This window comes from Eulemur rufifrons, chromosome 19 (genome assembly GCF_041146395.1).
Source record: "Eulemur rufifrons isolate Redbay chromosome 19, OSU_ERuf_1, whole genome shotgun sequence".
NCBI classification, from domain to species: Eukaryota; Metazoa; Chordata; class Mammalia; order Primates; family Lemuridae; genus Eulemur; species Eulemur rufifrons.
The window spans coordinates 32,686,878-32,711,604 of record NC_091001.1 but is presented as its reverse complement, the minus strand read 5'-3'; the positions used below and the strand labels follow the sequence as shown (position 1 = coordinate 32,711,604).

At 40.2% G+C, this 24,727-nt stretch overlaps 1 protein-coding gene across 1 annotated transcript in view; it reads right to left on the bottom strand.

The window, feature by feature from the left end:
• The window catches only part of CLNK (cytokine dependent hematopoietic cell linker), a 152,650-nt gene that overhangs the window by 38,764 nt on the left and 89,159 nt on the right, over positions 1–24,727 (bottom strand). Inside the window, exons 8-13 of the mRNA XM_069493852.1 lie at positions 24,272–24,413; positions 22,935–23,041; positions 17,737–17,782; positions 1,604–1,629; positions 1,386–1,405; positions 191–277 (exon numbers count right to left, since the gene is read on the bottom strand). Coding sequence (XP_069349953.1) covers positions 191–277; positions 1,386–1,405; positions 1,604–1,629; positions 17,737–17,782; positions 22,935–23,041; positions 24,272–24,413 — 428 coding nt within the window. The remainder of the gene's footprint in view (positions 1–190; positions 278–1,385; positions 1,406–1,603; positions 1,630–17,736; positions 17,783–22,934; positions 23,042–24,271; positions 24,414–24,727) is intronic.

The window sequence follows — 24,727 nt, the reverse complement described above, 5'->3', positions numbered from 1 at the left end:
ACTCATTTTATTACACAGAAGCTGTCTTTTCTGCAAAGACTCAAACCGCAGGCTTCTAAGGCTTTTTCCTCCGCCCCCACCCCATGAGGGAGTGGCTCAAGGAGGTGATTTGTTTGATTTCCCTCGTCCCCCTCCCCCACACCGCCTGGCTTCCCGGCCACTTCACCAGCAAAGATAACAAATTTCTCACCTGGGCCCTCTCTGAGGGAAGGTTGCCCTGCTTCTCTCCGGCTCCAGGGGCAAGGGCTGGTACTTCCTCAGCAGCGCGACAGGAGGACTGTGGGGAGAGTCGCCGTGGGAGCCTGCGGAAGTTTGCTGCGCCCGGGCTGCTCTGAGCCTGAATCCGCGCCGCCCTCCCTCGGGGTCCCCAGCTTGGGGGTGGAAACTTCAGTTCTGGGATGCCAACTTTACCGCATGGAGCAGCTCGATCTATTTTGGGTCCCTTTGAATGTCAGACTATTTATTCCTCTAATGAGTCTGAATCTAGCTCCGGGAGACTTTCTCTTCGGTCTGGTGCTCGTGTCTAAAGGGGGTGATATCATTTTCTACAGGGTCTCATGTGCTTGTTAATATAGTGCCTATTTTGGTTTTAGGAGGCCTGGGAGAATATGATAACAGCCTTCCATTTGTCCCAGACTGGAAGACCTGAGCTTTTAAAACTCCCCAAAGAAAGGTGAAAATGTTTGAAAGCCAATGTATGCCTCACTCAGCTATTTTATCCACCCGTTCACTCATTTATTCATAAAGGGCATCAGGCACTTTGGTCGATGCTGGAGATTGAGAGAGGAAACAGACACAGTGCTTGGCTTAAGATGCTTCCCTCTAGGAGGGAATAGAGAGAAGTGATCGCCAGGGAGTGTCACACATGCTATGGCAGAGGTGCTCACAGGGCCCACGCACAGTGACAGGAGGGGCGGCTCACTCAGAGTCTCAGCGGTCAAGTCCGTTGCTCTTGCCTTCATATATATGTACAAGTGTGAGAATATTTGTAGTTATATATGTGTTATAATCATAAATATATGCACTTAAATATATATTTATATATTTTAAGCCCCTCCAGGGCATATCACAGGCTCATATGAATCTGCGCATGCCAGATATATACCCATCATATGATGTGGCAGATTTCTGTACTAAAAGAAGGGAGAGAAACAGGGAGCAGTAGAGAAGAAATACATTCATCAAGAAATGATGAGTGCAGCTGTATTGGGTAGATAACTGTGAATGAGCAAATGATAAAATGGATGAATGAAGGCTTGTTTAATCTTATTCATTGACCAACTTGTATTAAGTTTTCAATGCCAAATGTTTGTGTTTCTCTTTTCAAGTGCTGGTGCAAATCGTTTAAGTGTATAGCAAACAATATACTTCTGTAAATGTCTTACCGAGGAGGTGGTAAAGGAGTCTGGAAAAGGAAAGAGAATCAGAAATTAAATTTATTGTTCTTTGAGCAGGGCCAATGGTTAACAATTTTTTGGTTTACAAACAGAGATTATGAACTTCTAGAACATATTTTTCAGGTGATATTTGAGCCTTCACATTATCTACATCCTTATGCTTTTAAAGTAAAGAGTAACAAATGCATTGTAATGCTTTCTCTTACCTTGTTCCTATTTATGGATTTGTCTCCTAAAATGTAAGAGGGAACACCAGTGAATTTATGGAAAATGTCATCAAGCACTATTTTTACATATGCTTAAATAGAAATCATTTCTACTTTTAGTAATATTGATGATAGTGTCAATTAACATTTGTTGAGATCTTATTAGGTACCCAGCATCATGCTAAACATTTTAGTTATGTGGTCTTATTAGATCCTCACTTTTGTTCTGTTAATGATGATACTGAGGCATGGTAAGTTAAATATCTCATCTACCAGTCACCCAGTTAGTGAATAGTAGAGTGAAGGTTTCATTGTGTGTGGTGTGACTCTTAAGGTCCCCTTGCAACCACTGGTTCCTGTTTCCTGTCTGGAATTTTATATACATACACACACACACACACACACACACGCACATATATATTTACATGCACAGAAACACACACACACACACACGCACACACACACATATATACATATATATAATTAATTCAAGTTTCTACCTAGCACCTTCATGCGATATTTATAAACAGATAAAATAGCATCACAGAATTTTCAATGTAGAAGGGTTTTTGAAGACCCAAAAATCCAGCTCCTTTATTTTATGGATGACAAAACTAAGGACAAACTGGGTGAGACAATTTCTTAAGACCAACTGACCCTAGAAAAAGCCCAACTGAGGCCTGGAACAGATTTTTCTGATCTCTAGGTAGTTTTACTTCCACAGTTCAATTGAATTAAAAGACAATTATTGAGCTGCTACTCTGAGCTAAACACAGTACCAGTCACTGGGGCTAAAAAGACAAATACAACAGGGTCCTTCCTCCCAAGGTGCCCACAGCTGGTTTATTGACTGGCCAAGCTCAGGCTGTGGGGACATGGTGGTGAAGATGACTGACGCTGTCCCTGTTCCCGTAGGGATTACTCATAAGTGGGTAGACACACATGGAAGACATCATGAACATTTAATTTGATGAGGAGTTCAAGGAGAGAAGGACATGGTATTAAAGGAATATTTGGGAAACTTAAGTTAGTCTGGGATGTCAGAAAAAGCCTCCACGAGGAAGCAATATTTGCATACCTCTAAAACTAAGTGTAGTATAATAAATGTTATTTTATAGGGCTGTGGGGAGAGTCAGTGAGAATATGTATGCCTCTTACTACAGGAGACTTAAATCTCACCTAAAACCTCTCTGGGTGGTGACAAATTCAGCCTCTTTTCCTTTCCTCTTTTGTGAAACAAGAAGGTTGGACTAAGCCAGTGGTTTCTAACTATGCTCTGAAGCGCCACTGGACTGCCCCCTGGAAACCCCAAGGAGCCTGGGACAGGGGGCCTGGTTTCTGGCTCCCAACCACATCCACAGGGGGTTTTACTTCAGACTGTTGTCTGATGTGTCTCCTCTTGAGATTTGTTTTGGTAAAAGGTCCAGCTGGCCCCAAATAGCACAATGTAACACGAAATGGTCTGGGTGATTTTAATGGCTCTTCCAACTCTAAAATAATTACTTGATTGAATAAAATTACCATTTTTCCTGTTTGTTTTCATTTTTGGAAAACACTTTTTAAATGGGTAGGATTGTCTTCTTTATATGAATTCCAAACACTGAATGCGCACAGAAATAATAGACGTTCTTGGCATTGTAAAAACACAAAATATGACCCAGAATGTACTTCAACAACAACAGCCGTCTAGTGAACATTAGATCTTTGGCTATTTCAATGGTAACCACAAAAAGGCTTAGGCCACTTGATGCTTGCTGAAGGCACCAAATCAAAAAACATAAAATTAATTTCCTCCCAATTTATTGTTTGTTGGCTTCACCTTCAGAGGTCCCCGGTGGACTACTTGCTGCTTATGTTGATGACTTGCCCTGTGAAACCAGATGTCGGCTTCCCAGGAGGTCTTTTTTCATAGGTACCCCATACCTACTGGGGATCAATTCAATTCACTGGAAAAAATTCAATAAAGAGACTGAGTTCCCGTAACCCAATAGGAACATTCCATTTACTGTTTCAGAGATACCTATTCAGTTTGCTTCAGCGGCTCTGAGTGTAGAATAAGACATCTATCTTCCTATTCGTCATTAATTTATTATTGAACACATAGTATGTGTCAGACATGGATTAATTTTTAATATATTTACTGATGTAGATATCAGAGAATATACCGCTAACAAATAAAGTTGCTATTCGCATGTAACTTACATCCCAGCGGCAGAAGACAGAAACTAAATAAACAAAAGTATAAATAAATAAACAATCACAGGTGGTGACAAGTGCTACAAAAAATGGCATAGGTCAGGGGGATGGCAGGGCATGGAGAGTGAGAGGTGGGGCTGGGGCTGCTGTTTTTAGGCAGATCTGAGGAGGTATCTCTGGTTAAGGGATGCAATCAGGGGTCTAAGGACAGTGAGGGAGCATGTCACATGCATACCTGGGGACAGCACGTGCAGAGGTCCTGAGGTGGTATCTTAGTCTGTTTTCTGTTGCTTAAAACAGAATTCCTGGGTGACTTACACAGAAAAGGAATGTATTTCTTATAGTTACAGAGGCCGAGAAGTCCCAGGTTGAGAGGGCACATCTGGTGAGAGCCTTCTTGCTGGTGGGGATTTTCTGTGATGTCCTGAGGTGGTATAGGGCATTGTGTGACAAGGGGGCTGAGCTTGCCACTATGCTAGTTCAGGTATTTCTTCCTCTTCTTATAAAGCCACCAATTACCCTTCCATGATAACCCATTAATCCATGAGCTAATTAACCTCTATGTGAGGGAAGAGCCCTCATGATCCAATCACCCCTTAAAGGCATCACCTTTCAATACTGTCACATTGTGGATTAAGTTTCAATTTGAGTATAGAAGGGGACATTCAAACCATAGTACTCTGCCCCTGACCGCCTCCCCCCAAATTCATGTCTTTTTCACATACAAATACATTCATTCCATCCCCATTGCCCCAACGTTTTAACTGATTCTACACTAACTCAAAAGTCCAAAGTCTCATCCAAAAGCCTGTGAAATCAAAACAAGTTATCTACTTCAAAGATACAGTGGTGGGACAGGCATAGGATACACATTCCCATTCCAAAAGGGAGAAATAGGCAAGAAAGGGGTAAAAGGCCTTAAGCAAGTCCAAAACCCAAGACAGCAGACATTGGGCCTTAAGACCCTGCACATTGGTGTGGGGGTTGGGTGCCCAAGGCCTCTGGAAGCCCTGCCCCTGTGGCTTGGCTGTGCTTTGTCCACCCAGCTCTCCCAGGCTGGCATCGCACACTGGTGACTCTAGAGTTCTGGGGTCGCAGTGGTGGTCCTGCTCCCACAGCTCCACTAGGCGTTGCCCTGGTGGGGACTCTCTGTGGCAGCTCCAATACCACATTTCCACTCAAGATTGCTCTAGAGGGGAGCTCTCTGATTGCTCTGTCCCTGTGACAAGTCTCTTCCTGGGCCCCTTTTAAGGACATCCTTTGACATTGGGTGGAGGTTGCCAAGCCTCTGCATCTCTTGCTTTCTTCAAGCCTGCAGAATTAGCACCATTTAGACCACCAAGATTTATGACTTGTACCCTCCAGAGCTTCAGCACGAGTCTTACATGGGGCAGCCATGGAACGCTGTGCTTGGCTGTGGGGGGTGGAGTCCTGAGGTGGCCCTGGGAAAAGAGCCATGGAGAGCATCCCGGGCCTGTCCCCTGAAACCGTTCTGCCCTCCTAGGCCTGTGACTGGGCGTGTGATGGGAGGGACAGCCTTGAGATGTCTGAAATGCCTTTGGAATCTTTCTTCCATTGTCTTGAGGAATAGCACCTGACTCCCTTCTATAATGTGCTAATTTCTTTAGCAAATGATCATTTCTTTAGCAAAAGGTGGCTGGGCTACACCCTTGATTTCCTCTCCTGAAAATTTTTTATCTATTTATGTAGCAAATTTTTTCCATTCTGCTTTCCTTTTCATCATAAATTCTGTCTTTAAATTATTCCTTTGCTCCTGAATCTCAGCATTAAGATGCCCAAAGTAACCATGCAATTCCTTGTATATCTTGCTTAGAAATTTCTTCTGCTAGATACCCTAGTTCATCGCTCTCAAGTTTGACCTTCTTCAAAGCCCTTGGGCACGGGCACAAGTTCTTTGCTGATTTGCAACAAGAATGGTCTTTACCCCAGTTTCCAATACCCTGTTCCTCAGTCCTAGCTGAAACCTCATCAGAATGGCCTTTGCTGTCCATCTCTCTATCATCATTCTGGTCAAGACCACTTTACCAATCTTTAAGGAGTTTGAAACTTTCCTTAGTCTTATTGTCTTCTAAGCCCTCATCAACTGGGCTTTCTCTAGTCTGCTCCTCCAAATTCTTCCAGCCTCTCCCCATTTCCTATTCATTATCAGCAACACCCCACTGCTTGGTACTAATTTTCTGTCTTAGTCTGTTTTTTTTTTTTTTGTTGCTTATAACAGAATACTTGAAACTGGGGAATTTAAAAAAAAATTATTTCTTTTAGTTATGGAGGCTGAGAAGTCCAAGGTCACGGGGGCACATCTTGTGAGAACCTTCTTGTTGGTGGGGACTCTGTGGTGTCCTGAGGCAGCACAGGGCATCGAATGACAACAGAGCTAAACTTACTAATATGCTAACTCGGGTATCTCTTCCTCTTCTTATAAAACCATCAGTTCCCCTTCCATGATAACCCATTAACCCATTAACAGTGAGCCCTCATGATCCAATCACCTCTTAATGGCCCTATCTTTCAATACTGCCATATTGGAGATTAAGTTTCAACTTGAGTTTTGGAGGAGACATTAGCAGTCTAGCAGATGGGATGAACACATGGGGAGGTATGGCCTTAGAGGTGATGTTGGAGGGAGAGGAGTGTCCAGATCACATGGGCTCTTACACACTAGGGTAAGAACATTGCCTTAACCACAGTGAATCTTTTTTTAACCACTCTATGGAGGTGTGGTTGATATGTAAAGAAATTTGCATTTTCTTGCCAATAGCATGCAAAGGATCTCTTTTTTCCACATCTTCCCCAACACTTGCCATCTTCTATTTTTTAAATAGTAGCCATCCTAACAGGTGTGAGGTGACATTTGACTGTGGCTCTGATTTATATTTCCTTGATGACCAGTGAGGCTGAGCCAAAAGGCTAAGTGCCTCCTCGTATATAACTGTTGGACACCTGTATGTCCTCCCTGGATAAATGTCCACCCAGATCCTTTGCCTATCTTCCAATAAGGTCACTCATTTTTTAGCTATTCAGTTTTGTGAGTTCCCTGTATATCTTGGACATTAACCCTTTGTCAGGGATGTGGTTTACAAATGTTTTCTCCCATTCCATAGAGTGCCTTCTTACTCTGTTGATTGTTTCCTTTGCTGTGCGGAAGCTTTTTAGTTTAATGCAGCCCCACTTGTTTGTTTTTGCTGCCTGTCCTTTGGTCTTATTTCCAAAGAGTCAGGGCCAAGACCAGTGTTGGTGAACTTTTCCCTATGTTTTCTTCTAGGAGTTCTATAGTTTTGGGTACTACGTTTAAGTCTTTAATCATGCTGAGTTGATTTCCTTTCATGGTGTGAGACAAACACCAACCTATTCTTCTGTATATTGACATCCAGTTCCCCCAACACTGTTCATTGAAGAGACTGTCTCATTCCCATCATATATTCTTTATACTATTGACAAAAATTAGTTTATTGTATGCATGAACTTATTTCTCAGCTCTCCACACTGCACCATTGGTCTATGTATTTGCTTTTATGCCAGGACCACACTGCCCTGACCACTAGAGCCCTGTGAGTTAATTTGAAATCAGGAAGTATGATGCCTCTAGCCTTGTTTTTCTTATTCAAGATTGCCTTGGCCACTCAGAGTCTTTTGTGTTAACCATAGCGAATCTTTTTGACACACTTTCCACGTGCCCCGTGTCTTCATTGCAATGTAATGTTTTCTCTAGCATCACTTAATTTCCTCCCTCACTTTAAATATTTTGGATGTGATGCTATCAGCAGTAGCAGAACCAATCTTTGAGGGTTTTGGCCACATCAGATATGCCCACTGGCAACCACTGATGCCATGGCGCTTCACTTAATCTGCCTAGATTAGCAAAATCCTTCAAAATAAGGGGAGATCGAAGTCAATTTAAGCGACTTTGCAAGTGAGAAAACTAGATGAAACTTATCAACAATCATACAGCTTTGATGGTAATTCAGATAAAATTCAGCATTTTTTTTTTATTCCAGAACCTTTTTAAATGAAGTGATAACAATTCAGGTATTTGTAATTTTGAAAAGAGGATGAGATTTGGAGCTGAATTTCTTCAAATTGAATCTTGATTCTGCTACTTACTTTGGGCAGGGCCCATAGCAGGTACTCAATAAATGTTTGTGAAATAAACAAATGGATTGAGGAACGGATGATTTACATTTCATGGGAATTCATGTGTGGAGCAGATGAGTTAATGCACTTCAAGGCATGGTTCTTAATGCACATCCTCAGTTACTGCTATTACATAATGGAAAATTAGAGGGAAAATGGAAATTTACACTCCAGAGGAAGTACACAAATATTCTCAAATGCTATGAGAAGCTCCCTACGCATCAAACAAGAGGACCCAAACAGTTGTTCTTTAAGGTCACTTCCATTTTAAAATCTGAGCAAGCAGTTTTCACCTGGAGAAGGCTGGCGTGCTCGCCATCTGGTGGCCAGAGGTGTAATTAGCACCATCTGTCCTGAGACTATTTGCTTCTCAGTCTTAAAAGAGGAGATAGATGATTGGCTGCCAGAGCTATTGCTTTTTGGGAGGTAATGCAGTGAGGTGAGCATAGCATGGCTGTAGAATCGGATGAACCTTGGCTTGACTACTTCCTCCACAACTTATTATGGTGAAACCATGAAGAAGTTGTCAACTTCACAGTGTTCTGGGATGGTAAAGCAAGACTCTTGGAGAAGGAGAAAGGATTAAGACATCTGCTCCTTTGAGTGGCTTGAACCAGCTTATAAAAGCTGTTTGTTAAATTTTCAGGAATTTTATAACCTGGTTGTTAAATACAGGCATTATCAAAAAACTATATAAATGTACATTTAAGTTACAGCAGTTTCCCCTAACCCTTGGGGTATACACTCCAAGAGCCTCAAGACTAACACTGGATAGTAGTGAACCTTATATATACTGTGTTTATTCCTTCACATGCATACCTATGACAAAGTGTGATGTGCAATAGCAAAACTAGCATACATTTCTTTTTCCTTCTTCATAATTTTACAGGTAGAAGATTGGTTCTATCTAAAATCAAGTAGATTTTAGTAACCTCAGCATACAATATTTTTCTTTCCTTACTTTGAGAATGTTCTTCTTTTCACTTAAAGGAAGCACTTCATGACTTCACTTTGGCATATCTGAACTGCCAGGATCACTACCCTTGCACTCTGGGGCCATTATTAAGTAAAAAAAGGGTTACTTGAACACAAGCACTATGATATTGTGACAGTCAATCTGATCACTGAGATGGCTAATAAGTAACAGATGGGTAGTGTATACGGAGTGGAAATGCTGGACAAAGAAATGGTTCATGTCCCCGGCGGGATGAAGAGAAACAGCTACTCAGAATGGGTAGCTGTTTCATCAAGCTACTCAGAATGGGGCGTGCAAATTAAAACTTATAAATTGTTTATTTCTGGAATTTTCTATCTAATATTTTTGGACCATAGTTGTCCACAGGTAACTGAAACTGTGGAAAGTGAAATCAAGGATAAGGGAAGCCTACTGTATTTATTTTCACTTAGCTACCATTCAATTTGTGCTAAATATATGCAATATCCTTTATCTATAAAATAGGATCATGCAAATCAATACTTTCAGAAATAGACCATCAGTGTAATCTTCTACAATTAAAGACATAGACTTTGGACAAAATAGGTTAAAATTTGGTCTCAATCACAAATTTATTGTATCTAAGGGTTTTATGATATCTGAAAGCAAACCATTATGATTTCATGTCCTGATGATTAATTATGAAAGAGTCCAAACAAGCAACTTACGATCCAAGTAGCTAATAATGTATTTTTGGCAAGACCTGTTTGAGAAAACTCTCCAAGTCCTTTGAAACTTTCAGAAATTAATCTCAGCAATCAATTGCTGAAACCATTCTTTGGGTTGCAGTGGGGAGGGTAAAGTTAGGCAAAGCCAAGGATGTGGGAGAAACCCACCTGCTCTAGCAGCTGCTCATAAAAGATCAGAAAGTGCAATTTCTCAGGAATATGCACTTCAACAGCCTTCATGTTGGGGTTAGTGAGGGATGGGAGATAGAAACATTTTTCCAAAACAAGCCCAGGGATGTCTTTTTCACTGACCTGAGTGTCTCAGGGAATGGAGGAAGGGAGAGGAGGAGGTGATATGGGCAGTGGGGTGGGTGGATTTGTACGTATAAATCATATTCACTCATTCACAAAATGCTGGATACCATTGAATTCTGGTATGTTTTTACAGATGGGATTTAAAGGCCCAGTGAAAGGATATGATGTGCCTAGATCTAGAAGCAGAAACAGAGATAGGGTCAGAAGCCACCCCTGCTGCTTGACTTGCCTCTCTGTAGCCCTTTACCTAACAGGGATGTGTGACAGAGGCCACAGGCTTGTCTGCAGGCTTGTATGCACCTGGCTGAGAGGTAATGCTTACCTAATAAACTATTAAAAGGGACTAACTTACAGATTTAATTTGATAAATATTTGCTATGCATCCACCATGTGCCCAATGTGGTGCTATGTGTTTGGTGTAGGAAAAAAATGTTACATAAACCATGGTCTCTGTGATTGAGGCATCTAGCTTATTTTTATATATTCATCTATAAGAGATTTATTTTGTATACTGCAAAACAATCCAGATAGAGCATGAGATGGTGTCAACGCTCAGAGAGAGTCAGGAAAACTTTCCAGTGCCTGAAGGTCGGGGGTAACAGGGAGGAAAGGATTTGGAAGTCATCAGTGCAGTTCAGTGTGCCCTCGTGCAGTGTCTGCCCTGTGTCAGTGACTATGCCACAGGTTTTGTGTTGGTTACCACCTTCAAAGCAAATACCTGAGGATGTAGGTGCTATTTTTTGTCCATTTTATACATGTAGAAATTTAAATTTAGAGAATTAGGTTGCTTGTAGGAGGTCTCATATTTTGGGAAGTGGTAAAGCTGAGATTTGAACCCAAAGCTACTGGTCCCCAAGTGTGGCATTCATGCATCCACATTTTGGCTGTTTGTGAGAATCAACAATAGTGTTTCACTTCCCTTGAGAGCATCGTCTCCCACCTCAGTCAAATGTCCCTTGCTCTGTGAAGCCTCCCTGAAAGACACAATTCTTCCCACAAAGCAGAATTAAGTATACACTTTTTTGAGTTCCCACAACATTTAGTACAGAACTCACCAGACCACAGGCTTCTCCAGGACTAAGGTCTCATGTGACTCAGTACCAGCTCAGTGCCCTGGCAAAGCAGTTTAAACAAAGCAACCGGCTATTGTGCAATGTCGTAACTGTCCGTAGATGAGATGTGCTCCCTCCATGCTCATCATCTGGTTGGGGAAGTGATGTATAACCAGAGCGCCTCCTATGGGACTGAGGGTTTACTGAGCAACTAAATAGCTGTCCCTAATGTTAAGCACATAATAGGGGCTGAATATTATTGGTTGAATTATGATGAAATCAGATATATTTTACCTCTATGTGTGTCCATTTCTCCCTTCCCATACAAGCAGCTTTTAATTTACCAATTTAATGTTTATTATTAATGGTTTTTTCTTCACATTGTGGTGTAGCATATGGAATTTGAAAAAATAAATAGAGAGGAGTAAGGGCAAGCTTATTATGCTCCACCATTCGCCAGGGGCCGGCAGGGATGGAAGGGATTCATGTCCACGAGATTTCTGTGTATGTGACTGTCATAGGTTGAGGAATATCTGCCCCAAACAACGAATGGATTATTTACAAGATCTGAGAAACTACTCCAAATGGGAAATGTACTGTGAACCTAGAAGTGAAACCAATGTTTGAGTCAGTCTAGACTTTTCTGAAGGGCATTCTAGGAGTGTGGGCCCAAGAACCTGATCTAAGAAAAAGCAGGTTTCACGGATCCCATAGCTGCAAATGCTCAATGCCCAATCCCCCTCTTGGAGATTCATAATGCTCTGAAATATCGGGCAATAAAGAGCTCTGTTTATTTTTGTTTAACTCAGTGTTTCTCAAGGTTAGTGCATCCAGAGTCCCCCTTTTATTTAATATGACTCAACATCTCACACAATTATTTTAAGATAACTGTACTTTGAGCTACTCAGAGCAAGAACCAATGGGAGGAAGTTGTAGGAAGACAGAGCTGTTCCTGGAGCTGTTTAAAGGTGGCGTGGGCTGCCTGGGAAGGCAGTGGGGGCCTCAGGCATGCTCAAGTATTTAGGTCATTAAATATGAAATGTCAGATTTTGAATCAAAAGTGTAATTTATTATATCTCAAACAAGAAACAGTAGAATTAATCAAAATATGCGCCTAAACTATGGACACAGTATTGCCATCTTAATGGTAGCTTGTTTATATCAGCAGTTAAAAAGCCTGGAGAGCGAGTGGTGATGAAATTGTGAAAGGTGTTTTCTACAGCTTGATGAGAATTGAATATTTTTCCTTGCAAGAAGTGGTCCAAAGCCTGGAAGAAGTGGTAGTCAGTTGGTACAAGGTCTGGTGAACACAGTAGGTGACAGAGAGTTTCCAAGTCCAGCCTCTGTAGTTTGAGCAGCATCGTTTGTGTGACCTGGTCCAGCATTGTCTTGCAAGAGGACTGGCTTGTCTCTATTGACCAGTCTTGGCTGCCTAATCACAAACATCCTTATCATTTCCTCCAGTTAGTTGCAGTAGACATATGCTGTAATCGACTGACCAGGTTTCATGAAGCTGTAGTGGATAATACCAGCGCTGGGCCACCAAACAGACACAATTAGCTTTTTTTGATGAATATTCAATTTTGGACTGTGTTTTGGCACTTCATCTTTATCCAGCCATTGTGCTGAACCACTTGGGATTGTCAAAAACAATCCATTTTTCATCACATGTAACAATACGGTATAGAACTTGTTTGTCTTTATGTGGTGACAGCAAAGAAAGGCAAGCTTCAAGATGATTTCTCTGTTGATGCTCATTTAATTCATGTGGAACCCAACCATCCAGCTTCCTTACCTTGCCCATTTGTTTAAAATGTTCCAATATTATTGGAATGCTAACATCAAAGCTTGCTGCTAATTCACACATGGGTTGAGATGGATGCGCTTCCACTACAGCTTTCATCTCATCACTATTCACCTTGGTCTCAGGTCACCCACGTGGCTCATTTTCAAGATTAAAATCACCAGAACAAAATGTCTTAAACCATTGATTTACTGTGAGTTCATTGGCCACATCCTTCCCAAACGCTTTGTTGATATTTTGAGCTGTCTATGCAGCATTGGTTCCACAATGGAACTCATTACAAAATAACACAAATTTTTGACTTGTACATGGTTTCACAAAAATTGCTCTAAAAAAATGTAAATGATAATCACAAGCCAAAGCATGTGTTTGCAAGACTGAGGATGTACCTTCACAATAAAAATAAAACAAGAGTGTCAAAGTGAAATGTCAAAGATATCAACTGTCCAACTCAGTACTTAAGGAAATCGGACATTTCATATTTAATAACCTTAATATCTGTGAGGAATACCATGCCTCAGTTACAAGGAGGGGTTGGATGGATATTGTGCTATTTTAAAACTTTTGATTCAATAAAAAAAATAATACTTTCTTTCTACGGGCATGCATGCAGGACATGTGGGCATAGAAGCCACATCTAGGGTTATCAACTTGTCTGATTTTTCCTGGGGTGTCTCTGGTGTTAGTTCTTTAGTTCTTGGGAACTCCTCAGTCCACTGCAAACTGGGGTGACTGATTTTAGTTAACATCCCAAATTTACAAAGAAAAAAAGAGAATGCTTTTCATTATGCATATATATTAAGTGATTTTGAAATAGTTTCATGGGGAGGAACATGTTTTGCTTATGTAATGACAGTTCTTGTATGTTGGAATTCTGTTAGGAATTGGATCTTCATTGAGGAATTATTATCTGGGGGGTGTGGATTTTCTTGAGCTTCTTTTATTAAATACCTTGTTTTAAATTCTCTTATTTGTGGCTACTTTAAATTTCTCTGTCAGAAAATATATTTGCTATGTCAAACAGCTATCAGATTCTCTTCCCTTTTCTCTGAGCTGTATTAGTTTTTCTGTGTGATGGTGAGACAAAATATTGCTCTGTAATCTTGTTAATGAGTGATTTTGTTAAGTTTATAACATTAACTTTGAGTCAAATATTTTATCAATGCTTCTATTGCTTTTGAGGCATGGGCTGTGGCTGAAATAAATTTAAATCTAAAATGGTAGAATAATAATAATAAATTTATTTCTGATCAACCCTGTGACCTCAGGATTGTTGTTTTTGTGAAGGATATAATCCATAGGATACCAAATCCCATCATTTATTGTGATGTTTTGTGTTGCCATGTCTGGCCACTAGGGGACAGTGTCATCTATCAATTCACATCTTCAGCTCTAAACTTTTTATACTTTGGATGAATGGGACATCAATTAGGGAACAAAGAGGGAGTCTGCAGAATGAATTTTATACACCGGCAAATACAGTAAAACCCTGGAAGCATTCCCATCGTTGAGTAAACACTAGCTTTGGTCTGGCCTCTGACTTCTCGCTGATGATTTTGAGCAAGCCACTTCCCTTGCTCAGCTTCCTCATATAAACTGGGGAAGTTGAACAAGATTAACTCTAATCTCATCACTGATTCTAATTTCTTTGGCATCTAAACTTGTCCAAAACCAAACTAGTGTAAAGGTCTTTTGATGGAATTTTGTGGAATTCTATTTTGTGGAATTTCAACCAAGCTTGTGTTTCTGGATATACGTGTTCAGTTAGCCTATGTATAATCTCTTTTTCTTTTCTTGGATGGTTTATTGTACCTCTTTATACATTCACTCTTGTATACGGTACGCTTGCCACTTTGCAGAGGATTGGGTTAGAGTTTGTGCTTGGTTCATATCTAGGGCAAAGAGAAATGCAATTTAGCCTGCCTTATCCTCAGCTTTGGTTTTTCTAGGAAGATAAGCTACATCAGATTTGAAAATTACAGCTATCCCAATCTGAAAACAAGATGATTTTTTCTGAATCTGTGCCTGATGCTAGTGGTTCATCACAAACAATTTATATTGTAAATACTTTGCCTCCAAATAAACTTTTACTCATTTTTAGGAAAGAAGAAAAAAAAAAAAAAGAAAGAAAAAGTCAAGCTTTAGGGAAGATAAGTTCTTGAAATCTGACAGTTTCCGGATAATGTCAGAATATGACTGCAAGAAAAATGACATGAAATGTACATTAACATAAATCTATAACTGCTCAACTTGATGAAAAATATCACCATAACATTCTGCCATTACTGAACCAACAGACATGTTTTTTCCTGTGACATTTTGTGAGAGTGAATAAATTATCTGAGAATGTGTTTGCATCAAAAATAGAGTTTTGTAATAAACACATAAATCATCCAAACATTTTTCAGCAAGATGCCTGATCCTAAAAACGGGGGGCATCCATATTAATTTTCCTCCTTCCAGCTTCCTTCTCTGTTTGGGTAGTACCACAGAGCTCTGGGAGTTAATGGAGAACTATCAATTATGGAAGTGTAGAAAAGGAAGATGTAAAGAAAATAACCGTTATGAAGAAGTCTTCCACACAACTTCCCCTGACCCCCAACAAGCACCAGCTTCTATAAGCCTTGCTTTCACCGAGGTCCTCTTTGCAGTTACGGTCTCAGTTTATACTGGGGTCTGCTTTACAGAACACCCATATTTTTGCAGCTATGGTACCGATATATAAGCCAATACCCTCTATAAAATAGATAGTACTAACTTAATCATGAAAGATATGTCCTTGTTGCTCTCCCTGAGAAATCATTTTGCTTTTTTGTTATGAGAAATTCATATCCCATAAAGGAGCCGGAGCTTAATTCCCTTTTTACTTAGACTACCAGGAAGCTCAGAAGCAAATTAACAGTTTAATTTTAATAGAATTTAGAGATGTGTGCCTGAGAATATTAAATTTTATCTTTATCTGAGTCATATCCTATATGTAGATTTTTTTTCTATTTTATTGTTCAAATTTTTATTAACTACTCCAATATCTTTGTGAACTTTGGCAAGGTGTACATAAACATACTAATGAATAAACAGACATATTGATATGTGGAATAATGGCCAAAGAAACTTCTGCAGCCAAAGAAGTGAGGGTGGATGTCCACAGTGAACTATAAATAAGATGGCAATTGTGAAGTTCATATTTCATCTTGTTTCTCCCCAGGACTCATTTCTCAATGAATACCTATGAAGCACACTATTATGACCTAGGACATTTTACATCAAATGATTGTGGTCTGGTCTGTGATCTTTCTGTGCTTTTCATCCCTTTATCTGTTAAAAGGAGTGAAAATAATTTCTCTACCTAATCACTTAGTGTTTCTAAGAATGAAGATACATCAGTTAATGGAGAAGAGCTCTGAATTGAATGCTATGTGCACTGAAGGCATTGACATTTTTAAGGACTAAAGAGGAACTGCTATGGCAGCTTCCCTAAGTTGTGCAGGTTTGGGAGTGGGATGGAAGACAGACAACAATCTGAAGGCTGCGCAGGACGCAGGCGAGCAGCAGACTATGGAACGACTATGGCTTCCACCATTGCGAGATCCATTCCCCTTCCAGTGCAACTGATGTGAATAGTCATAGAAGCCCTGTTCATTTCACATTTTGGAGAAGAGGAAAGTATGACTCAGAAAGGTTGGGTGCTTCACTTAAGGTCACGCAGCCAGGGAGTGACAGAGCCTAGGTTTTGGTGACTCTCCTTGCTCTACCCACAGAGCTGTGCTTCCTCCTGTGTGTATCTTCCATTTCCCCCTGCAGGACCACCCTCCACCCTGCTGCACCCGGCTTTCTGCTGGGGAGTTTGCGTAGTGTGGACATATATGGGCTGCACTTACCTCTCTTTTTTGGTTGGGTTTAGCCTTTGGGAAACCCTGGCAAAGGGTGAGAGGGTGGTTGGAGAGAGAGGTCAGGTGTTCATCTCCTTGGCACCCTCTCTGTGAAGTCCCCCAGGGCTGGCAATGTCCCTCGACCAAGGTGGTATGCTCCTTGTGGTTTCCAGTAATTTTCTCCTCATCTCTTTGGCCTAGGGTTGGTGATGTCCCCACCACTGTCAGCCGTGGTTCCTGCACCATCCTCCCCTCATTCTTCCTTTACCCCCTACACACTGACAACTGGGTAAATAATTCCTTTGTCATAAGCTTTGTTAAATTATCCTAATTTGAGTCTGCCATCTGCCTCCTGTTGGGACCCTAACTGTTACACTTTCCCATTAGAGAAAAGGTGGTATTAGTAATGCATTAGGATTATAGGATTATTGGTAGGATATAACATTAGACACATAAAAGATGAATTTGATATGTTTCAATTATTGGGAAAAGTAAATCATGGCATTGTCATCTTTTCTAGTGGGCATTGTGAGAAGAGATGGGGCACAGGGAAAATGCTAAGAGAAGCCATAACGGGTATTATCCAATTAAATTTCTTTGGCTGTGGTCCATTTGTGTTTCTAGCACGACTGAAATTGATTATTTGCTTTCAGGCTCATACCTGTATTTTCATCTTCAAATTGAGTTGTTTTGCCTAAAGCTTTAAAATCTGTTTTCATATTAATTAATTAACGTTTTAAAATTAGATTTCTATCTCGTGATTTTTCTGGGATATGCTCAGAGAAATAACAGAGTCATATATTCAATGCAATCCATATGTTTCAAAACAATTCCACTCCAAAATTGCACAGCACAGAATGTGAGTCTTCACAGTCAACTTTTCCATCAATAAGGTAAAATAATAAAAAGGCATGAGGTGTGTGAGACTCTTTCTAAAATTAGATAGTTATATCCTGATGGGTAATTCAATGGATCACCTTGTTTAAGATAATCCATGACCACAAACAAAAATGCTGGAGGATCCTGGAAACAAAGTAGATGTTATTGTACTTCTATTTCAAACTTTTTGTGATGTGATTTTACCTTTGGTGTGTTGGCTTCTGATGTCCTTGGAAATGGGTTTGTCCACCTGTAAAAGACAATGTGACACCATTACCTCTTAAGTTGTGACTATGACACCATCTAATGTCTTGACACTCTCCATGGTTAGATTCCCAAGGATAAAGTTATAAGTCCATGGACTCACCTTTCTTCAAGAATGCCATACATTCATGGTTGGCAGTCAGTAAATATGTATAAATATGTGTACCACTGCCAACAAAGGGTGCAGTGTTCTAGGTGGTATTTGGCATAAAAACACTTGGAGTTGGGATCCCGTCCTGCCTCTTACTGCTGTAAAACTTTGGAAAAGGCAGTTAGCATATTATGAGCTTCAGATTTTTCATCTTTGTAATTGGGAAAATACTCAGGTTGTATTCAGGTTGCTGGGTTAATATTGAAGGTTGATGTCCATGATCAGGTACATGGAAGCAATTGCACAGGCAGATCAGAATGTGGCCTCGTGTGAGAGCCTGGGCTGGGATTCTACCTCCACCATGTGCTGTGAGGACGTGGCGAACCACTCAGCCTTCTGGGGCTCAGTTTCCTCATCTGTGAAATGGAGGTAACAAAAATGCTGATATCTCTTGAGGATGGGAGGATGACATGTGACACACCATGCGATGTGCCTAGAACATGGTGTGTCACTAACCACACTGAATAATTGTGTCCTTATTAAGATCATGAAAGACATTAGTGAACTATTAAGGGCTGCACAATTGGAAGACATGAGGGTGAAGAAGATGATGATGGTATCGTAAATGTGCCCCATGTCTTTGAAAGCCTTTAAGCCTAGATTAACATTAGGGTCTTAGTATTACTCTTTATTGGCCTAAGCTGAGGTGGGCAAGGTGGATGTGGGGTGTCATTGAACCCCCTGATCCCTCTTATCCTCCTGTGGAACATTTAACTGCAGTATTTATGCCTGGAAAGGGCATAGTCCTTCTTCTGCTGGTCAGTCTGGTCAGGTGTTGAGCACTGGTTGGATTTTGGGTTGTGGCCATGGTCTTCTTTGTACCATCAGTTTCCAACTCCCCCAGGGTGACCTTGTGGGGACTGTGGTACTGGAGGGTTTTTTCAGTGTTCTGGCTGCATTCCCACCTGTTAGTCTTCCTTGCGGCCTGCTTCTTAGCGGGGGCCTCCCAATGCTCTTGTGCCTCCCCCATTGCTAGCCTCATCATGGAGGCAGGTGAGGTTCCCTGTTGTCTGCATTGCAGGTGGGCTTTGCATGCTTAGGGTCTCAGGGTTGGGGCTTCCCCTGCTCTTTTTCCCTTTGGCAGCTTCGTGTCTTTGGTAGATCTTTTGCACAAGAGAGTTTTTTGGTGTCTCCCCCAGCAGTAGGTATTAGTATAGGATCCCAGGCCCAGGAATATTTTCTGACCCTCCCATGGGGCCATTCCCAGTTTATACCAAACAAATACTTATTCGTGTCTACCATGTACTTGCAGCAGTGCTACATTATGAGGGAACAAAGAAGAATAAGAGTTTGGGTTGTAAAGGAGGACTCAGACATACATGTGGGTAGATTATAACACAGGTTTCTCAATCGTGGCGTTATTGCCATCAGAAGTTGGATAACGCTTTGATGTGAGGGGCTGTTCTGTGCCTCGTAGGAAGTTTAGCAACATCCTGTCTTCCACCCGCTAGATGCCAGCAGCACTTACCCAGTCATGACAACCAAAAATATCTCCAGACATTGCCAGAGGTGCCGTGCGGGGCAAAATCTCCCCCACATTAAGAGCCACCATTTACAATGCAATGTGTTATTGGTGTGAAAGACTGTTCTGCATAGCTTCCTCCAGAAACTTCCCAAAGTCACTAGCTAGGCTCAGCCTGGTGTCCTTTTGTACCCTGTGCTCACCTCCATCTCACACATGGGATTGCATCAAAGCTGCCAGTCTGGGTCACTGCCTCCTCCATTAGACTGTGGACACTGTTTACCCCCATTGTTGAGCACAGTGCCCAGTACACAGTACACGCTCAATAAATGGCAGGATGAGCAGTGGTTTAGGGCAAGACACTTGTAGCCAGTCTAAGAGGTCTTGGTACGAACTGGCCTCTGTAAGGACTATTGAAGATCCGTTTCACAGATAGTTTAATCTCAACATAAACACACAGAACTAGTAAGAAGCAATTCCTGAGAATGAGGTTGTAACCAAAGAGATAATCTGCTTGCCATAAAAACTTGATTATTCAAATACTGATTATACAAGTACAACCTCCCTCTATCTAAATTGAGGCCAAGGCTTTGTTTAATTATTTATAAGACAACTTTCCCAGCAGGCCAAAATTTTCCTCGTGCCCGCCACATCCTTTTTCTCACATGATTTTAGTGGACTTAGTGTACTGATATTGTAGTTCCATTTGCAAAGTGATCTAGCTAAAGGAAGAAATTTGTTTTTGACAGGAAGCTACAAAAACAATATGAAGGAATATAAAGTATTAAGAATGGAAGCTTGAATTCTGGCATAGTTGTTTTTAAAAACTCACATGAGAATTATCTTTCCTAAAAAAAATTTCTATTTATGAAGGCTTAGGTATATGTAAAAGTGATTTTTAGGGAAAAGAAAGCCCAACTTTTTAGCTAAGCATTCTCAACTCCTGCATACCAGATCAGAACGTGTGGTATCTTCAGCCACTGGTTCAATCACTCTGCAATTCTTGTTCCCTGAGCATGCTTCCTACGCTAACGTCCTGAAATGTGCTCTTCCTTTCCAGACAGTCCCTGGTGAGGCTCTCCCAGTTGCAGATCTTGTTGACAGCAGCAAGTAGGTATAGAAAAGTAGGAGAATTTCGAAGGACGGACTGAAGAAGTGTTCCTTGTGAACAGAAGTTGAACTGGGGAAAGACTTGGTCTCATTTCCTATTAAACAACTATTTTTTTTTTACATTGAGTTAAAATGATTGAAAGTTTATTCATTTTCTTTTTTTTTTAATCCCCTAAATGTCCTGCAGGATGTTCATTTCCATCCATTTAACCAATAACTATTGAGAACCTCTTACATAAAGGAACTAGGTGCTGGGGCTAAAGTAGTCCCTGTCCTCAACAGAGATGTCATCTACAGACTGACTGCTTTGTGCCAGGCATGGTGCTCTCTCTGTAGTATCAAAACAGTGACAAGATTTTATAGGTAAGACAATGAAGGTTCAGAGAGGGTGAGTAACTGAACCAAAGGCACAGAATTAGTAAAGTTGGAGCTGTTAAAATGAAAATGATAACATTCTGCTTGCAAGACTATTTTAAGGATTAAATGTCACTCATTCATTCAGCCCAATCTTTACTGAGAAAATTTTTTCTTGACTTTTCTTATCCTGCATTAATTATTTTTTCAAACCACTTATCACTTGCCATATTGTCTATCTGTTATTTACTTATTTATTACTTGTCTGTATGTTTCATCAGAGAAGGGAATTGGTTGTTCACTAGTATATCCCCAGAGTCTATAATTGTGTCTGATTCTAGCAGGCACCAAAGACATATTTCTTGAATAAATTTGTTGAGTGGATGATTGGCGTGTTTAGCTTGGTGCCTATGTAAAGGGGAAGTGTTCAATATTTCATCATTCATCCTACTTCCTCAATCTCTATTGGAAATATTGTGTGAAAATGGACTTGCTTGGTAAAATTTGTAGCTTCCTTTTCTTATCCAAATTAACAGAAGTGCTCAGATTAAGTAGATGTACAATGTGAACATATAATGCACAAGAAAGAAATGTGAATATCCAAAAACATGTTCACACTTGCTAATAAGTGTGGTTCAGACTAATAAATAAAGGAACAGTAAAATATTTTTTTAAAAATTATTATTAAAAAAAGTAATAGCCATTTTTGGTGAGAGTTCTATGAGGTGGACATTCCCATATAGGACTTCCGGGAATATAAATGGAAACAATTTTTGAGAAAGAAAATTTCACAATATATACTAAAAACCTTTAAAATGTTTCCACTCAATAGTTTAGTAAAATAAATAAAAATCCCATAATGGAGTATGCTTTGTCTATAAAAAGTTATGCTTATGCATGCTTGTTTATCACATTGGAAACTATTTTATAAGCAGAAATTAATGTGGAAAGAAAAGAAAACCAGGTATATATTAAACAAGGATACCTTGCATAAGATATATTTGCTTAGAAAATACTACACACAGTACTTCCGATAGAGATTGAGAGAGTAAGATGAGGGATGAAATATTGAACACGTCTCCTTTACATAGGCACCAAGCTAAACACGCCAATCATCCACTCAACAAATTTATTCAAGAAATATGTCTTTGGTGCCTGCTAGAATCAGACACAATTATGGATTCTGGGGACATGTCAGTGAACAACCAATTCCCTTCTCTCGTGAAACATACAGACCACTAAAAAATGCACCATGAAATGCACCAAAGTGTTATGACTAATAACTTTGCAATCCCAGGGGTGATTAAATTTGTATTTTATGCATTTTTGCATTGAGAAAATTAAATGTTTTTTTTTTGTTGTTGTTGTTTGTTTTTCTTTCTTTATTTATTTTTTTAAATTTAAAATTTTTTAATTTTAAAAAATATTTTTTTTTTACAGTTACACTCTTTATTTTTATTTTATTTTTTTTTTCAATTTAATTTTACAGAATCAAAGAGTCTAACAGTATATCTTGTTAGATACGATGTTAGCAAATGTTTTCCTATAAATAAAATTCTATATATGTGCTAAGAACATTTGAATTTATAAGATATTTTCATAAAATTACCTTTTGTAGCCTCCAAACAGCCTTTGGAAATAAGCATGGTAGGGATTTGTACAATGAGGCTCAGAAAGGTTGTGTGACTTATTTATTATCACCCCGTTCACAGTTGGCAATGTTGGGCTGAGAAGCTTGCCAATGTATCACAATAAAATGATGTATTATTATTAGAAAGACTTGAGTTCAAACCCTGGTTCTGAAGAATGAGATGAGCATCAGATGAAAGCCCTTAGCCTGCTGCCTGGCTCACACTAAATCTTCCACAAATGTTAATTCGCCTTCCTGCTTATTTCTTAGGACCATGATCCCACCAGTCGTAGGAGTCGGCTCCCCTCCCAGGTAGCTTGACCTGCTCCTAACCTAAAGAGATGCCGTGGGGAACAAGAGATGAGGCAGCTCCCAGTTGGTTGGGAAGTGCCCTACGCTTGTTTGTTTCACAGGGTCCAACCTTTACTCACTTCTTCCAGCCTCATCTGCATGCTCCAGCTTTGCTCCCCAGTGGGGCCAGAGGTCTTGGCTTCCGATGGAAAGGGAGGGTCTATCACACCCTTGAAATAGCGTGTATCTGTGCAAACAGAAAAATATTAAAGTCATACCTTATGTGGACTCAGCACGTTACAATTCACAAAATGTCTGGACATTTACGGACTCATTAAATCATCACAATGGTAGCATGAGGCAACAATTCCACTTCCGCTTAACAGATGAGGAGACTGAGGCGTGAAGAGGAGAAACTACTCCTCTTGGTTTACACAAATGAATGCCAAAGTCTGGACTTGAACACCTTTCATTTTCTTATCCACCTACGAAATTCTACTAATCCTTCAAGATCTGTGCTATTTCACACCCTTTAAAAATTTCTTAGGTCTCCCTGCCTACACCCCTCCCTGGCTCTCCTTTCTACATCATACACTTACCATATTCTATCACATTTGATCTGTCTGTTTCTGCCACTAGATTGTGACTTTCCTGAGGGCATGGGTTATGCTTTGTTTGCCTTTGTGTCCCCTGATCAATCCTAACATGGTAGCTGACACAGAGTAAATACTTGGTAAATGCTTGTTGAATGAATGAACAAAGGAATGCCATCATTATTTACAAGAGGATCCTCTCCGAAGAAACTTTTATAGATTCATTTCAGTGGTCAAGCCCTCATAAATCATGAAGGCTTCCTCTTTTCCCTTACAATGGTATGTTATATATAAAGTTCAGAGAACTTACTAAAGCTTCCCTATGTGCCCCATTTAGAAAGAGACAAAGGTGGGTATGAAATTAGGTCTTCTTTACTCCTAACAAGCGTGGCTTTGCTGCCATGCCCTGGTACTGCTTACGGGATGGCTACCTACAAAATGAATCAACCAAGGTACAAAGTCTTTTCTTCCATTCTACTCCCCCATACACAAACTCTATCTTAACATTTCACTTGTTGCCCAAATCCATCTTTTCCACCTTGTGCCATGCTCATCAGTTGTTCCTCAAGAAAAGCATCGTCATGATAATATTAGCTACGAGTTATAGACCTCTGACTCTGTGCCAGGTCCTCTGGCTAGAACTCAACATGCATCATTCACGTAAACTTCAAAACAGCTCCCTGGGGTAAGTTCTATTATTAGGAACCCCATTTTCAGATAGAGAAAGTGAGTTTTAGAAACTTGCTTAAGATCTCACAATTAGTAAGCCATGGAAGAAGAATTTTAAACTAGAGTTGTTTAATTCAGAAACTGCACCTTTAATTACTATGCAATAGCAGCATGGACATGCATCTTCAGATTTTAGGCAGACCGCTGTGTGTTACCTGCATACTCAGATTCCTTTATAGGCCGGGCTGGTAAAATTTTTATCGTTTGCCGCGCCTCGACCATTTGAAGCTCAGGGTCTTCGTAGTCATCATCACTGTGGCCTTTTGTTCCATCCAGGATTGCAGCAAAGTTTCTTTCCTAAGTAGGCAGGAACATTCAAGGATTTTCATAAATATTTGAACCCGGTGGAAATAATCTCATCAACATTCTATTTCTAGGTCTATAAAGCAATTACAAGCTTGAAAGTGCTATTTTATTGTAATAAAAAGGAGACTATTGATGATAAAAAAAAAAAGGAAGATACAATGTTGACAAAGATTACAGGCTACAGTACTAGCTAAGGGAGTGATGTAGGTTTTCTTAGCTGCAAGGTAAAGATTTCAGAGTCTAGAGTCTGTGGTTTAACGCTTGTGCTCGGTAGAATTCTAAAGATGTCCACCAATATTTCCATC